The following is a 16762-nucleotide window of genomic DNA, read 5'->3' on the forward strand; positions in this document are numbered from 1 at the left end:
ATATGATTCCTGATAACCAGCTGTTTTTATTTTTCCTTTTTAAGTATTTTTCAGTTAACATTGTCTTACTAATTGCCTTATAAGTCTTTGATGCAGGGGTGAGATCTCTGAAAGAGGGATTCTGTCTTAATGCTTTAACATTCATCAGCTCGTGTAGGCGCTCAGGAAGCAATCCGTTGCTAGATTGCTGTATACAGTGTTATGCATGGGACTGTGATTTCTGGTCCATATATCTGAATCTAAATAATAGTAAATGATGTAATGCCAGAATTTTACAATCACAATCTCTAGTAAGTTTAGGTGTTACGTTGATCAGTCCACATCCTGAAAGGGAATAGCAAGAGGTCTTAATTTTTTCTTTCAACTGTCTAAGAAGACATTATATTTTCACAACTGTCACAGAGTGTTACATATTACTTTATGAACTAGTACATGGTACATTGATAGTTTTCTCTTTATTTATTGTAGGTATCATGACTGGAGCATTTTACTCTGTCTCAACATTATTAAATCAAATTATACTGACATACTATGAGGTAAGCTTCTGCCTATATTGTGTTGCATGCCTGGCCAAGAATTTTTCTTTAGAAATATAATTCCTGTTAGCATGATCATAAGGCTAAAGATTTATGACCTTGTTGCTGTAAAAGATTTATATTTGTTTTCACTGAGAATACATTTAATCCAGTTTATAAAACAACATGGAAAGCAGAAGTCATTATTGCTTTGACAGTACCTCAGTCTTTTTAAAATTTTTTTTAAAAGAGATAGTGTGACTGGTTATATGAAAAAAGACAAAGAACAAACTTTAAAAGAAAACCAACACAAATATAAAGACGTAAATATCAAGCTCTGATCTCTCTTTGCTTTTGAAAGGAGAACGCAGTTGTAGTATGTAAAAGCTATCAGCTTAACTTCCTTTTCAGACATCTGTGAATTAGTTAAGAATTCTAACAAAAATTACTGTACTTCTAACCATGGAGGATCAAGAAAAATTCCCTTTTTGATTTCTCCCATATATCAGGGTTTTTTTTTTCTGTTTTAACGTAGAATGTCCTTTAATATGTGCTTTACCTGCCTCTACCGCATTCACCTTAACACATGTACTGAATTCTTCATGTTATATTGTATGCTTAATTTTATCTGCTATTTCCATTGACTTTGAGAAGGTATTGGAATGTGAAGGATCTGTTTGAATTAGAAGTATCTGATCAACTTCTTTTGAAAAAAATTTTAAGGGAGAAGAAGTGAATGCTGGAAGGATTGGACTAACACTAGTATTAGCTGGAATGGTGGGCTCTATTCTTTGTGGTTTATGGCTGGATTATACCAAAACATACAAGTAAGTGAAAGTAGGCAAATGTATGGTGTACAACCTAAGGTATTTTGGTTTTAAAGGAACCTTTACTTTTTATTTTAAGAAATTTACAAAGTGTTATTATTACTAAAAGACTTGGATTCTAGACACTCTTAGGTTCCCTTAACTTCTGAATACAGTAGTCTCTGTATTATCTTATCTGTCATGTTTATTTCAACTTTGAGGACTTGGATACCTTATGAACTCTCCTCCCCTGTAATAATACTCATATATACCTCTTCAGAACGGATCATTTCTATTCTAAAAGGGGCCCTTTCTGAGAAACATTTGACTTCTGACAGAGACTTTATATTGCCCTTTTCTCATGTTATGAACTTAAAAACAAACAAATAAAAAGTTGTTCTTTCCTATCAAAAGGCTTTTTGGTAAAAAGTTTTTGGCGAAAATGCCCCCAAACTGTAGTTCCACTTAACTATAATACTGTAATACATAATATGAAGATGCTATATTAATTGCACATCTGTATGGAACCAGAAAAATGCTAATACAAAAGAAAAAGTGAGTAGTACCAACTAGGAGACTGAGAAAGGGGTTTCAGAGGCAGCATCTTTTGCACTGGGCCTTAAAAGAATAGCTATATTTCAAAAAAAAAAGAGAAGAAGAAGAATAGCTACATTTCTTAACAGACAGAAACTTCCCATCTGTTTGGGAGAAATGAATGAATGGAACTATGAATGAATGAAGTATGGAACTATGTCCTCTGCACCTTTCAAGGCCTAAGATATATTTGATACCGTTATCTAGACCCTTTCAAAGTACTGCTGATCTTGAAATTCTCCAAGGTAGTTCTCGGGTAATTTAAGACAGCACTTACTGTGGCTTCATTATTACGTAATGGTAGCTTAGAGTAAAACCCATTAAATTTGTAGATGAAGGGAGCATATGTAAAGGATTTACATTTATTAATAGTCTTTGGTCCATTTTATAATTAGGAAACTGGATTGGCATAGAAGTGTTCTTTGTTGCCCTGGCTTTCTTCTCAGGATAACTGCCATTCACTCACCAAGTTCCTGTTATGTGCATCACTCTTAGCTAGGAATCGTGGGAAGTAATATTTGATCCCTGTCCTTAGGACCTTTGCAGTCTAATTGGGAAAAATAAGGTGTTCACATATGTAAAGTTAAATAATAATATAACAGACTAAAATAGATATCAAGTGCCAATTATGTAGATAGAAAATGATTAGGGAGTTTGGAAGAAAGGAGAATCTTGTAAGCTGCAGCGGTTAGGAAAAGCATTTTGGAAGAGGCGGAATTTGATCTGTATCTTGAAATACGGATAGGGAACTATCCCATTTGGTGGCACAAAAATGATTTTATCCTTATGAGTTTTCCTTCTTGTCTGAGCATTGGATATGATGTGAGTTTTGTTGTCTGTTGCTGTTGAAACTTAAATTTAATCTTTCAAGTCCATGCCTTGGTGGAAACATTTTCCATAGATAAGAAGGGGTTAATCTTGAAATCTGAAGAATTTATTACTGTATGGACAGAGCATAGCCAGACATGATTTTTATGTGCCTAAGAAAGTCAGACAAAATACTAACAATTTTGTTGTTTTTGTTTTAGACATACTACTTTGACAGTTTACATATTGTCTTTTGTTGGAATGGTTATATTTACTTTCACACTAAACCTTGGACACATTATCATCGTGTTTGTCACTGGAGGGTTGCTTGGGTAAGCATCACATGTGTTTAGGAGGAATGATAGCATGCTGTTATAATTCTGAAGTATTACTACTGTGGTTTTTAATTTTTTTAAGTTCATCCAAAAGTTCTTTAATATTTTATTTATTATTTTTTTATTTTTATTTTTTTAACGTCTTTATTGCAGTATAATTGCTCAAAAGTTCTTTAATATTTTAAACTTTAAAAGATCTGTCTCGTGCACATCAATGTGTAATTCTTTACAACTATAAAAAATTAGCTTAAAATTACTTTTTTGCTATACTATCGGTGAAAAATGGATAAGCCTTACTTAATCCAAGTAACTTTACTTGGCTAGAAAGACAACTGACTTAGAAAACTAGGGGTAAATTTTTCTCAGGAAAAAAAATTAGAAATTGTTTTGCTTCCTAGTTCATGGTTTTGCGTCTCAGTTCTCATGTCCTTGGGTTAATTGGTGAATCATAATAGTGCCTTCCTTTCACATACCAACCTCAAAACATTCACTTACTTGATAATTAGAATAGGTCTGAGAAGTTAAGCAATTGCATCAATATGTGATATTGTCCTTTTAATGATTCTTTCTGTGATTTTGGATTTATTTTCTTAGTTTCTTCATGACTGGTTACCTCCCCTTGGGTTTTGAATTTGCTGTTGAAATCACTTACCCTGAGTCTGAAGGTACTTCATCTGGTCTTCTTAATGCTGCTGCACAGGTAAACCTCTGATTTCTCTTAAATCTGAGACCGTTAGTTTACCAAATAGCCTAGTGGGTAATGAGTTTGACCATAGCTTTTGTTTTAAAAATTCCACCTTTCAATGCATGTTTCTAGAAGCCAAATCATATGAATAAAATAGTTAAGAAAAGTTCTGGGGAAAACATTATATTTGTTTTAAAGAAGCAAACAATAAAAATATTTCTCTTACTTTATTTTAGATATTTGGAATTTTATTCACGTTGGCGCAAGGAAAGCTCACATCAGACTATGGTCCTAGGACAGGGAACGTTTTCCTCTGTGTTTGGATGTTTGTAGGCATTCTTTTAACAGGTAAATTAGGGAATTTGCCTGCCAAAGTACTCGTGTCATGTCGTCTTTGTATTTAATTTTCATTTATATTGCTTCTCAAGGCTTGACAGAACTCAAGAAAAAAATGAGATAAAAAGCAGGATATTATTGTTTCCCTTCAAGGATATGAATCTATGAATTCATTTTTCAGGTTTCAAATTCAACGCAATTGCTATGCATAGAAAACAAAACCATTGTAACAAGTGTCAGTAAAGGCCTGGAATGGACAGACCTGGCCTCAAGTTCCGATTCTGCTGCTCAGTAGCTGTGTGACTTTGAAAAGTTACTCAACCTCTCACATCCTCCCTTTCTCATTTATATAATAGGGTATTAAAAGCCTGATTTATGATGGTTATACAATTTTTTGAATAGAATTTTAAAAACACTGAATTGTATACATTAAAGGGGTAAATGTTATGATATGTGAATTGTATCTCAAAAAAATGTATATAGATGTAATATAAATATGGTAAAAATAGCAAAAAGAAAGGGGGAAATGCAACTATACTATTGCAAGATTTCTACATCTTTCTTGAAGTAATTCTATATAAAGTCTAAGAAGATTGTGGTAAATTAAAGATGCACAGTGTAATCCCTAGAGCAACGAATAAAAAATAAACAACAACAGCAACAAAAGCCTGCCTTGGGGGGTTGCTGTGAGGATTAACTGAGACGGTTGATGAAAAGCTCCTAGTGTAGTGTCTGGCACCTAGGACATGCCTGGTCATGTATCACACAGGCTGCTTTTTTTTTTTTTAAGTTTTTTTTTTTTTTTTTTGGCTGCGTCGGGTCTTAGTTGCGGCATGTGGGATCCTCCGCTGGGGCGTGCAGGCTCTTTGTTGCAGCACATGGGCTTCTCTCTAGTTGTGGCCTGTGGCTTGTGTGCTCAGTAGTTGCGGCCCATGGACTTAGTTGCCCTGTGGCATGTGGGATCTTAGTTCCCTGACCAGGGATCAAACTCATGTCCCCTGCGTTGGAAGGCAGATTCTCAACCACTGGACTTCCAGGGAAGTCCCCTTAAGATTTTTTTGATGTGGACCATTTTTAAAGTCTTTATTGAATTTTTTTTTTTTTTTTTTAAACACACACACACAAATTTTTTTTTTTTTAACTTTGGGTTTATTTATTTATTTATTTATTTATTTATTTATTTATTTATTTATGGCTGTGTTGGGTCTTTGTTTCTGTGCGAGGGCTTTCTCTAGTTGCGGCAAGCGGGGGCCACTCTTCATCGCGGTGCGCGAGCCTCTCATTATGGCGGCCTCTCCTGTTGCGGAGCACAGGCTCCAGACGCGCAGGCTCAGTAGTTGTGGCTCACGGGCCTAGTTGCTCCGCGGCATGTGGGATCCTCCCAGACCAGGGCTCGAACCCGTGTCCCCTGCATCGGCAGGCAGATTCTCAACCACTGCGCCACCAGGGAAGCCCCTTTATTGAATTTTTGCTTCTGTTTTATGTTTTGGTTTTTTTGGCTGCGAGGCATGTGGGATCTTAGCTCCCCAACCAGGGATCGAACCCGCACCCCTTGCATTGGAAGGCGAAGTCTTAACCACTGGACCACCAGGGAAATCCCAGGCTGTTATTATAATGTGGTAACCATGGGAAGAAGTCAAATGGCAGTGGTGGAAATAGCGTGTGGAATTATTTGCCAGTTCTTAGGTCTAGTCAGAATAGACATGGGCAGGAAAGAGAATAGTGCCCAATCTCCAGAAAAAGAGCATGTAAAAGAACTTTTATCCATAGTTTGTCCAGGCACAAGGGTGTAAGGATGAATTTCGAAGCAAGATTTACAGGGAATTCCCTGGCAGTCCAGTGGTTAGGACTCTGAGCTTTCACTGCCAGGGCCCAGGTTCAATCTCTGGTTAGGGAACACAGATCCCGCAAGCTGTGGGGCGTGGCCAAAAAAAAAAAAAAAGCAAGATTTATATCCAGTAGTGCTTCCAGGCCCGTGTTGGCCTCAACTGTTATTTCACTTTGTTAATTTCTTTCTGAGTCCCCTTGTCAACATGAGAGACAGAAGCCATGGAGACTTGAAGAGGGATTACTTTTTTGATCTGCTATAGCTTGATTCAAGGATAGACTCTAACAGAAAGATATGAATCAAGGCTTCTTTTTATATTCGTTGAATACCTGATCATTCTTTTTGAAACCCCCAATATGATAAGTGCTTACCAGTGATAAGCAGTTATTTTGGAAATACACAACCACCTAAGGTCACTGTCATTCATTCATTACACTCAAAGGGACTAAATGTACCATTTCGTCAAAGAAAAGCATCCTACCATGGAAGTGTTTTCCTCTTATTCTCTTCGGTTAGTAAAACAAAGCATACAAAACTGAATGTTTTGTAACTGAATGTATGTAATTTAATACATTAACTGTCTTAACTACTGATCTGTCATAAATAATTCCATATTTGTTCTTAATTTCCAGGGAAGTAACACCTAGCTATCAAATAGAGTGTTTCTGTTGCACCAAAAAAGGGAACAGTTTTGTGTTCTCTTTTCACATTATCTTATAGTAAGATTCATAAATGTTAATTCAAACAGGTGAAGTACAGAAAATTAATTAAGAAGTGAAAAAAAGATCTTTAAAATTAGTTTTACATTGATACTTTTGCCACCTAAAAATGCTAATCAATGTCTCTCATATGTTGAATATTTTACTGGAGAGAGGTGATGGATTTATATCGAGTAGTTATTTGTTTAGACAGAGGAGAGAAGGCTGGGAAATTCCTGAGGTGTGGTGAAAGTGGTACCTTTTCTTTTTACATTTTTTGAGAATTGTTGGCAGGTCTTGTTTTTTTTGTTTTTTTTTTTTAAACGTTTCTTTAATTAATTTATTTATCTTATATTTTTTTATTTTTGGCTGTGTTGGGTCTTCGTTTCTGTGCGAGGGCTTTCTCCAGTTGCGGCGAGCAGGGGCCACTCTTCATCGCGGTGTGCGGGCCTCTCACTGTCGCGGCCTCTCCCATTGTGGAGCACAGGCTCCAGACGCGCAGGCTCAGTAGTTGTGGCTCACGGGCTCAGTTGCTCCGCGGCATGTAGGATCCTCCCAGACCAGGACTCGAACCCATGTCCCCTGCATCGACAGGCAGATTCCCAACCACTGCGCCACCAGGGAAGCCCAGCAGGTCTTGTTTTGACAGGGGAATTACCATTTAAATGCAGTGCATTCTGCTTTTCCAGTATTGACAGCTCTCTGTAAAGTCTATTATATATGCTCCTTAGCCCATTTATGTCCATTGAAAAAAGTGTTTCTAAACACTTCACAGTGTTTCTAAATTCTATGATTAATATTAATGGTAAAGAAAGCCACAGTTTCCCCCTGTAAAAAATGAGTAGCCTCTTTGATTTGGTGGATTGTACAACAATGTCGAGCGGATCAGCCGATATCGATCATTGCTGCAATTTAAAGCATGACGTTTTAATGTCAAGCTGCTTGTAAATATGAGCTTGTTACACAACATCACTTTAAAATCATTTAAATGCATTCAGAAGGGCCATTTTACATATATCCAATTAGTTCAGCGTAAATATCTGAATTTCTAAAATATTGGTATCAGTGATGGAACAGAATTATAAGGGGCAGTGTGGATTTCTAAAGAAGCATTAGTCTAATTTTTAAGACTGATTTTACTTTCACCTTTCAGACTTTGCTTTATGACTGATTAGATTACTTAACTACCCACAAACTTTTATCTTTTCTTGTTTTACATTCTCTTTGTGCAGTCTATGGCCTTAACTACCACATTAATCTGTACCTCCAGACCCTGATCGCTTTTACATTTCAGACCAATATGTCTAATCATCTATTTATCTCTGGACCTGGATGTCCCATGGGATTTTATACTCAACCTGTCCAGAACTGAACTCACCACCTTCCCAATCACACCAATTCGTCTTGTATTTTCAGTTTCAATAACTAGGACCTCCATCCATTCAGTTGCCCAAGCAAGTCACCCACTTCCCCCTCCCTAATCCCCATTTTTCATATCCTATCAAACCACTGAGTCTTTTTTAAAAACTATTATTTATTTATTTATTTTTTGGCTGCGTTGGGTCTTAGTTGAGGCACGCGGGGCTTTCGCTGAGGCGTGTGGGCTCTTCGTTGCAGCGCTGGGCTTCTCTCTAGTTGTGGCGTGCGGGTTTTCTCTTCTCTAGTTGTGGCACACAGGCTCCAGAGCATGTGGGTTCTGTAGTTTGCGGCACGCGGGCTCTCTCGTTGAGGCGCATGCGCTTAGTAGTTCTGGCACGCGGGCTTAGTTGCCCCGCGGCATGTGGGATCTTAGTTCCCCGACCAGGGATCGAACCAGCGTCCCCTGCATTGGAAGGCAGATTCTTTTTTTTTTTTTTTTTTAAACATCTTTATTGGAGTATAATTACTTTACAAAGGAAGGCGGATTCTTTACCACTGGACCACCAGGGAAGTCCCTCAAACCACTGAGTCTTATTGGTTCGATTCTAAAATATCTCTGAAACCTGTCCCTATATCACCATTTCTCACACGTGCAGGCCTTACCACCTCTCAGCAGGATGAAAGCCTCTTGACTGGCCTTCCTGCCTCTAGCCTTGTTGCTGATGACATCCCCCGCACAGCTGCCAGACTGAGCTCCCTAACACACAGACCTGATCACGTCCTCCCCTACTCAGACGCAATGTCATCCTGCCAACCCAGCCTCCCATCTTGCCACCTGCCTCTTGTACTTGATGTTCCAATGATTCCAAACTACCTCTAGTGCCAAGAATAGACTGTACTCTTCCTGTCCTGGTCTCTTGGCATGTACTGGTTTCCGCCTGCCTAGAACGCCTTCCCCTCTCCTCTTATCTGCTTGCAAGTTCCAACTCATTTTTCAAGTTTCAATTCAAACATATCTCCTCTGGTAAGCCTTTCCTGATTTCCTTCTGACATAGGCATTTTTTTCCCCACACTTCCGCTACACGCTGTGCATGCCTGCATTATTGGAGTTGTTATGCAGTGTTATAATTGTTTGCATGTCAGTGTTTCTCTAGACTGGAGTGTCCTTTAGGGAAAGAATGGTGCTTTTCATCTTTGTGTCTTGGTTCTTAGCATCCTGTATTTGTTCACTAATGAATGACTTGCTAATTAAGTTAATGGCTTAGAGAGATACTATTATTTTTTCAGGCTACAAGAATGTTATGGAATATTATGGTACTGTAGAGTGCTGAATTTGACAATATCAAAAAAGATTTTGTACTGCTTAGAAAAAAGTATATTTATACATACTCTACGGTAACTCCATTGATGCTTCTCTGTTTGCAGCATTAATCAAGTCCGATCTGAAAAGACACAATATAAATAAAGGAATTACAAATGGCGATATTAAAGCTGTAAGTAGTGAATATTTTTATGATTATACTATTGAGAAATGTGTGCATAGAGAGTGAGTATAAACCCATCTACCCCATCAGCTGTTTTTTTTTATTCCTGTGGATCTGTCATAATGGCATATGCCAGATACATACTGTAAATTTTTTATCCTCTTATTCTTTCTACAGGTACCAGTTGATAGCCCCACAGATGAAGAATCAAAAACTATTCTGATGTCCAAGCAATCAGAATCAGCAATCTGAGGTGAAAGGAAAAGTTAATATCATGTGATAATTGAGTAATAAAGCTTAGTTCATAGGTTGTGGGTAACGGACACTTACTTGAAAATTATTGTATGACTCCTGTATGCAAGTACTGTTCTTACTTGTTAATTTAAGCAATATTTTGCTTAAAATACTTTTGTTTACATCATTTTAACACTACCATTTATCTAATGAGTGTCCCATCTTATATTATTGACCTAAAAGTAAGCTTCTTGACATTTGGTTTTCAAAAGTAAATGTTCTTTTTGTAGAAAATGGAAGCTTAGAAGGCTTTCTAAAATGATAATATGGAGGTCCAATCCCTTCAAGTCACATAGGCGTACATGCAATTTGTTTATATAAAACTATCCAGTGGAACCAAGTGTACAATGTATTCCTAATTATCTCCCTTTCCATTGTTCAGACCAGCTGTCCAAGCCCCCTCAGTGTGAATACAGTCTATGAATATGACACTTCTAACCCACCAAATGACACTATTGGGATGAGACTTCCAGATGACCTCTTAAGATTTTTCCCATTTCTTACATTCTTGTTAGAAAATGCTTTGTAACAGGTACTGTCAGTGGCCATAAAAACTTTTCAGTGTGCAGACGGAACCCATAACTTTGGTCTTAGGCATATGTTCTCATTAAGCGAAGTAGCCCAGACACAGACTCATTACCGTGAGTTCTTCTTTGTGCTGCCTTCCCATTCATCGTAAGAATGCTAACACTATATTTTTCACTCCAACTTGATATAGAGTAGTTTTGTATCCACTACCTTTTTGTACTCTTTTTTTTCTTCAATATATAACTTTCTAGTAAGAAAATGTCATCCTATGTGTTACTGGCTTTTTCATGATTTTTTGTATCACACCTTATACTTTTGCCTTGAAGATTCCTGAGATAAGGAAATCTGTAATAACTTCAGGTAGCCTAGGCATTCCCATTTAGTGGAGACCTCTTGAGATGCTGTCTGTTCTAATTCAGCAAATCATTCTTTATGGAGTCTGTATCATTCTTTGAGGAGTCCTTTGCCCAGGCCTGTGCCCCCTCAGCGTGTTGGGGGAGTGGGCTCTTTGCTTCACCACAGAATGTGCATAGGCTCCGAACTGCCGGGACAGTCTGCTCTTTTACACGCTCAGGGTAAGGAGAATAGGACCAAATGCATTTCCACAGTGCCTACCACTGCGTTTTGTTTACAGTGAGAATCTCAGTGTTGTTCGTGTCCTGGCTCTCTAAGCAGATAGGGAATATCTTTAGAGTAATGGCATTTAAACAGCCGTAATATTTATATTATGTCCACATAAACACAAAAAGCCAATCAGGTATTCCCTTGAATATCCTTGAAGTGAATTAGCAATTCTGATTTGGGTGTACTATATGCATCGCTTTATACTGAAATGATAACATTGTCTGTAACCAAACGACAGTAAATTATGTGGAATCTTACCCTGGAGAACGTGTTACCAGAAGAATTTAGCTGGGAATCAGGAACTTCAGGTCTATGTCCTGGTTCTGTTTCTAGCTTCCCTGTAAATCAGGCAGCACTTTCCTCATCCGTATAATGAATGTGTAAAATTTGATCTCAGAGATCTTTTTTGAATTTTAAATGCACTCATCGGGGGATAGACCAAATCATTGTACCACAGGAACTTAAATCTAGCTGGAGAAAAATTACCTGGACAGTTGAATAAACAACTGTGGTTGTTACCTTGTAGATACAGGGAACTTAAAATCTGTTTTTAGAACACCCCTGGTGGTGCAGTGTTTAAGAATCTGCCTGCCAAGGCAGGGGACACGGGTTCAAACCCTGGTCCGGGAAGATCCCACATCCTGCAGAGCATCTAAGCCCGTGTGCCACAACTACTGAGCCTCTGCTCTAGAGCCCGCAAGCTGCAACTACTGAGCCCGCAAGCCACAACTACTGAAACCCATGCACCTAGAGCCTGTGTCTGCAACAAGAGAAGCCACCACAATGAGAAGCCTGTGCACCACAATGAAGAGTAGCCCCCACTCACCACAACTAGAGAAAGCCCTCACGCAGCAATGAAGACCTAACGCAGCCAAAAATAAATTAATTTAAAAAAATGCATGACAAAATTTTTAAAAAATAAAATCAAATCTGCTTTTATGCTTTTTGTTCAGTTGGTGATAGTTCAGGCAGAATATGCTGAATCATTAACTTCCTTAGATATTTACATCACAGATTTTATGGCCAAAAATATATTTTAAGGTCCCTCCTCTAAATAATTGTTTTTACTTTTAAACTGTCAATGTTATTTCAAATAATCATGTACTTGTCAAGTTCCTGAGGTTTGAACAAATTACAGATAAAAGTTGGAATATTTTATTTCTGAAAAGCATATATACATATATGTCATGTGTATTTTTCCTTGTTGATTAGAAAAAGAATGAAATATGATGTGACAAAACACAAAATGAATTGATAATTTTTCTGTATTTTGAATTAAATTTGTCTGTAATATATCAAACAAGAATGTCATGTAATTCTATGTCGTATCTTTGGAATACGGAGTTGGTAACTATCACTTGTGTAAATTTTAATCAAGTGATTTTAGAAAGAAACTGGATGCTTTCAAAATCTCTTGTATTTATAAATGTTGCAAATATAGCTTTTGCCTTTTGTGAATGTTGGAGAAATGTCTTTAAAAATGTGTTTTAAAAATATGTGTAAACATAGAGTATTGCCAGAAGAATGCCTGTCTGTCTTAAGTCATTTTTCATGTTCTAATTTTTGCTCTTTGTACTATTTAGCTGTATGCTTGTTCTTCAGTTATTTCAGACGAGATAAATTTATTTTTTTAAGATTAATTTTGTGTGGCTTTTTTTTTTTTTTTTTTAAGTTCTGATGTTTTAGTACACATGGGGAATGGAAAGGGATTATAACATTTCAGAATGGGCCAAGGGAGAGAGGTGGTTTGTGGAATACAGTAAGTCCCCTACATATGAACCAGTTCTGTTCCAAGAGTGCATCCCTAAGTCCAATTTGTTTGTAAGTCCAACAAAGTAATTTTCACTTTTGTTTCCATTGTTATTGCTTGGCACTTCTTAGCGGTAGTACCAGCTACATCCCTGCTGCTTTCACGCTTGCTTCCAGACATACTAGGCTTGAAATAAATATGCTATACTACTGTACTCTATATAGTACTGTACAGTAAGGTACACAAAAGCACGTGATTGGACATGCAAATGCACGTTCGCATCTTTGAAAGTTCGCAACTTGAAGGTTCGTATGGAGGGGACTTACTGTACAAGGTAACAAAGCCCACCAGGGTCAGGGTCCAGATCAGGGTCAGGGCTGAACCAGCAAAGTAGCCAGGGCTCAATCTCTTCCCCTTACTTTGGTGCTTGCCTCTCATTGGCCAGATGGGCGGCCCACCATGAGCCATCATGGACACTACATCTAAGCTCCAGACTGTTCTCTGCCTTTTTCTCCTGGTAGCATGTGCCTATATGGGACCTTATATCCTCGAGTATGTGTCACTGTTCCTCAAGGCCTTGCTGATTAACGTAATAATATCAATCTACAAGTTTCTTCATTGAAAATAGGGTAGGATAAATGTTCATTCTTCATAAGATTAAATGAGATAATACATGAAAAGTGTTTAGAATTGAGCTTGACATAGTCAACACTCAAAAGCTGGGTATTCGGACCTCCCTGGCAGTCCAGTGGTTAAGACTCCGCACTTCCAATGCAGGGGGTGCGGTTTTGACCCCTGGTCAGGGAATAAGATCCCACATGCCGTGCAGTGCAGCCAAAAGATTAAAAAAAAAAAAAAAAAGGCATTATTTTAATACATTAATGACTGGTAACTAGCAATGACTACCACTTACATGTATTTAAATTTGAAGAGAGACGTTCAAGTGACATATCAAAAAGAATACCAATGAGGAAAATCTGAAGTCCTGTGGAGGGTCAACAGAGAAGATATTTGGGGAGAAGGGATGTGGTGGCCTGCACTATTCAAATCAAACCGGGCAGGGGTCTGCCCACTCCAAATCCTCCGGAAGCTAGTCTTGTGTACTAATAAATGGGTTAGTGTCTATTAAGGAAACTGTAATAGAGACTGGAGGCCAGATGAAAGGTTGGTCTAGGGCAGTGACTCCCAAAGGTTTTGATCTCAAAATTCTTTTACACTTAAAAATCAATATGTATCATACTAGAAAACTAAAACAAAACTACTTGATTCATTTAAAAATAACTTCATTATATCTTAACATAAATTACATCTTTATGAAAATAACTATTTCCCAAAATAAAACAAAGGTAGTGAGAAGAGTGACTCTTTTTAATGTTTAAAGAATGCAAAACTCTTTAATGTCTGGCTTTATAGAAGACAGCTGGATTCTTAGATTCTGTGTTCAATCTGTAAAGATACGCTATTTTGACATGTTTGAAGGAAAGCTTTGCAGGTATATGGAGCTGGAAAGGGAAATGTATTGTACTAGTCTTTTCAGGTAATTGTGGATATTCTTTAATACTATACCAAAATTCGAACTGCTAGTGTCTTAAAAGTTAGTTGCTATGTGGAATCTGAAACTTTGTTACATTAAAATCTAATGGTCTGTCTTCTTGTTTAAATAGATCTGTAACCATGCATGATTTTGTAATATTATGCATTGGCATTTGGAAAATAGGATTTCACTGAATTATGCAGCTCTTCCAAATATTGATATATTTCATTATATGATGCCAGACAAATCACCTCTGATCTCATCAGAAAGTCTTTTAAGTATTGGGAAGCAGTCAAGCTCATACAAGTATTCTAAATCTTGTTTTGGCAGATGCAGGATTTCCAAAACGCTAATTTTAGTTTGAAAACTTGATTCTTATCATTGGAAAAAAAATTCTGTCAGTTGTTTCTTGAAGTGACTCACTTCATTGTTTCTTGAAGTGACTCACTTCATTGTCTCTTGAGAAAATACCTACTAAATGCCCAAGTCTAGGTAACCGTAACTTGTGTCAGTCGTTCTTTCAAGTGAAAATGATTTTCTGTGAAAATAAGGCTCTAGTTCAGCTTGCAACTCAAATAATTGTACAAGTGCTTTTCTTCTAAACAACCCTCATACTTTGGTGTGTGGCAGGGTGGGTTATGCATACCTCCCATGTCATCACAAAATATTAAAAAGTCATATACCCAAGGATCGGGATTCAATAGCTCTTACTCCTTCACTGAGGATATTCTTAGGTGAAACTGACTTTTTTAAAACTGCAAATGCGTGGTGGTGAAGAATCCAGTGACCACCAGTAGTATAGTTTGGTGCCACAGCCCTATTTGGGCTAAGATGCCAGCAGTTTTACCAGTCACTGCTTTTTGCAAATGTCACCCAGTAAAAAAATGCAAGTAACTTCTTTGTATTATTATTATTACAAGAATTTTTACATGGATTCCCTGTAAAGGGTCTTGGGGACTCCCAAGGCTCTGCCAACCGCACTTTGAGAACCACTGTTCTAGAAAAGAGATTGGCTTTCAATCAACGATTGACAGTGTGAGAAAAAAGGAAGAGTGGAGGGTAAGAGGAGGTCAAGGATCAAAGGTGTCTAATAAGGAGACAGAAGAAAGGAGAATCATTGGAGACAGAAGAGTCTGTGAGAAAGAAAGGCAGAACTGGGTAGTTTTATTAGTTATCCTATAATAAACAGGGACTTCAAAATCTAAGTCCTTTCTTAGATCCTATTGAAAAGCGCTAAAATTACATTTAGATTTTCAGTGGAAAAAAAGACTCCCTTTCAGAAAAAAAGTACCATTCTCATTTTCCACAGCAGGCAAAGATATATAGGTAAGTAGCACATTTCTTTTTTTTTTCTTTTTTAATATCTTTTTTTATTTTAACCATGTGCATTTTATTGCATGTATTTATACCTTATTAAAGCTTAAAAATATTATCCAAAATAAAAATCTGGATTTCTTACTGTTTTTGTAAAATCCCCTATATCGACTTCACCACTTTCTGCCTCACGCCCTGGGAGGGTCACCTTGCCTCAGTGGTCAAAAATATAAGGAAGCAATGAAGACTGTTCCCACCTGATTCAACAGGAATATTGTCTGGGTCACAAAGTCCGTGACTCGATGAAAAGATATCCCTTCTCCCTATTCTCATTTTTCTGTCTGCATAGAAATGGCCTTGAGGAGGATAGCCCACAGAGGCTACAGAAATCCACCAAACCTTCCGATTATTTTCTCTTGTAATGCCCTCTGCTCTACAAGCTTCACAATTCAGGAGATCTGAGAATTTCTGTACATTCTCATCCTTCACAGCCACAAGGACTGGAACATTGTCATTGTGGTGCCCCTTTAAATGAGGCACATTCCAGCCAGCTTGTAATAGTGTCCTCCTCCCACTATTAATCCAATGTTTTCTGTAACAATTATCATTCTCCCTATAATCTTACAACCAGTGATGCTACGCTACAGAATTCTGCACATAAGGGCACATGGCTCTACTGCAGGACCTGGGAGAATATTTTCCTCACTAATGCTAAGCTCAAGGCAATATCCCTTGTGAACAAGACAACAATTTCATGTTACTCTCAGAAGCAAGGAAGGTTGTCACAACAATTGCTCCTTCCCCAGGCTGACCTCTGAACCAAGAAAATATGGCACTCAGGCCACAAATTAGGACCAGAAAGCTCTGTAGTCTTTCCTTGGAAGCCTTGGGCAATAATGCAAACAAGGCCAAAATGGAGAGAGGTATATCTGCTATCATACTGTGCCCTTAAGGCACACAAAGCGTGGGATTCCCAACAAAAGCTGATCACTCCTTTATGTTAGCAGAACCCAACTGTTTTCAAATCATCCCATACAGTGAATGGAACCTCAAGATTTAATGTGGCTTAAACAGTGAGACCTTTTTAATTGCACAAACCAGAGCAATGGGAGGGAAGCGACTCCTGGATTGGTGACTTGATGGCTAGAAAATCCTGTCATAGGAGTTATGTGAGGCCAACAATATGACGAATAAGGTTGTCCATTTTTGCAAGTCACGAGCAGAGTCCTTTGGGCCAAAAATGGGTCAGGTCAGTGACTTAGCTCATCAAA

At 37.7% G+C, this 16762-nt stretch overlaps 1 protein-coding gene across 3 annotated transcripts in view; it reads left to right on the top strand.

The window, feature by feature from the left end:
• FLVCR1 (FLVCR choline and heme transporter 1) overlaps window positions 1-12533 on the top strand; it is a 38170-nt gene extending 25637 nt beyond the window's left edge. The window contains exons 5-12 of one of the 3 annotated variants that reach the window (XM_082400056.1): window positions 469-536; window positions 1239-1342; window positions 2944-3054; window positions 3652-3757; window positions 3979-4090; window positions 9389-9456; window positions 9625-9700; window positions 10124-12533. In XM_082400056.1, the coding sequence (XP_082256182.1) occupies window positions 469-536; window positions 1239-1342; window positions 2944-3054; window positions 3652-3757; window positions 3979-4090; window positions 9389-9456; window positions 9625-9699 (644 nt within the window). In that variant the 3' untranslated portion in view covers window position 9700; window positions 10124-12533. Of the gene's footprint in view, window positions 1-468; window positions 537-1238; window positions 1343-2943; window positions 3055-3651; window positions 3758-3978; window positions 4091-9388; window positions 9457-9624 lie in introns of all 3 variants that reach the window. The other 2 variants (XM_082400058.1, XM_082400057.1) reach the window with 2 other exon arrangements.
• The last annotated feature ends 4229 nt before the right edge of the window (window positions 12534-16762 follow it).

The sequence above is a fragment of the Balaenoptera borealis genome, assembly GCF_965194805.1.
Source record: "Balaenoptera borealis genome assembly, chromosome: 1".
Classification (NCBI taxonomy): Eukaryota; Metazoa; Chordata; class Mammalia; order Artiodactyla; family Balaenopteridae; genus Balaenoptera; species Balaenoptera borealis.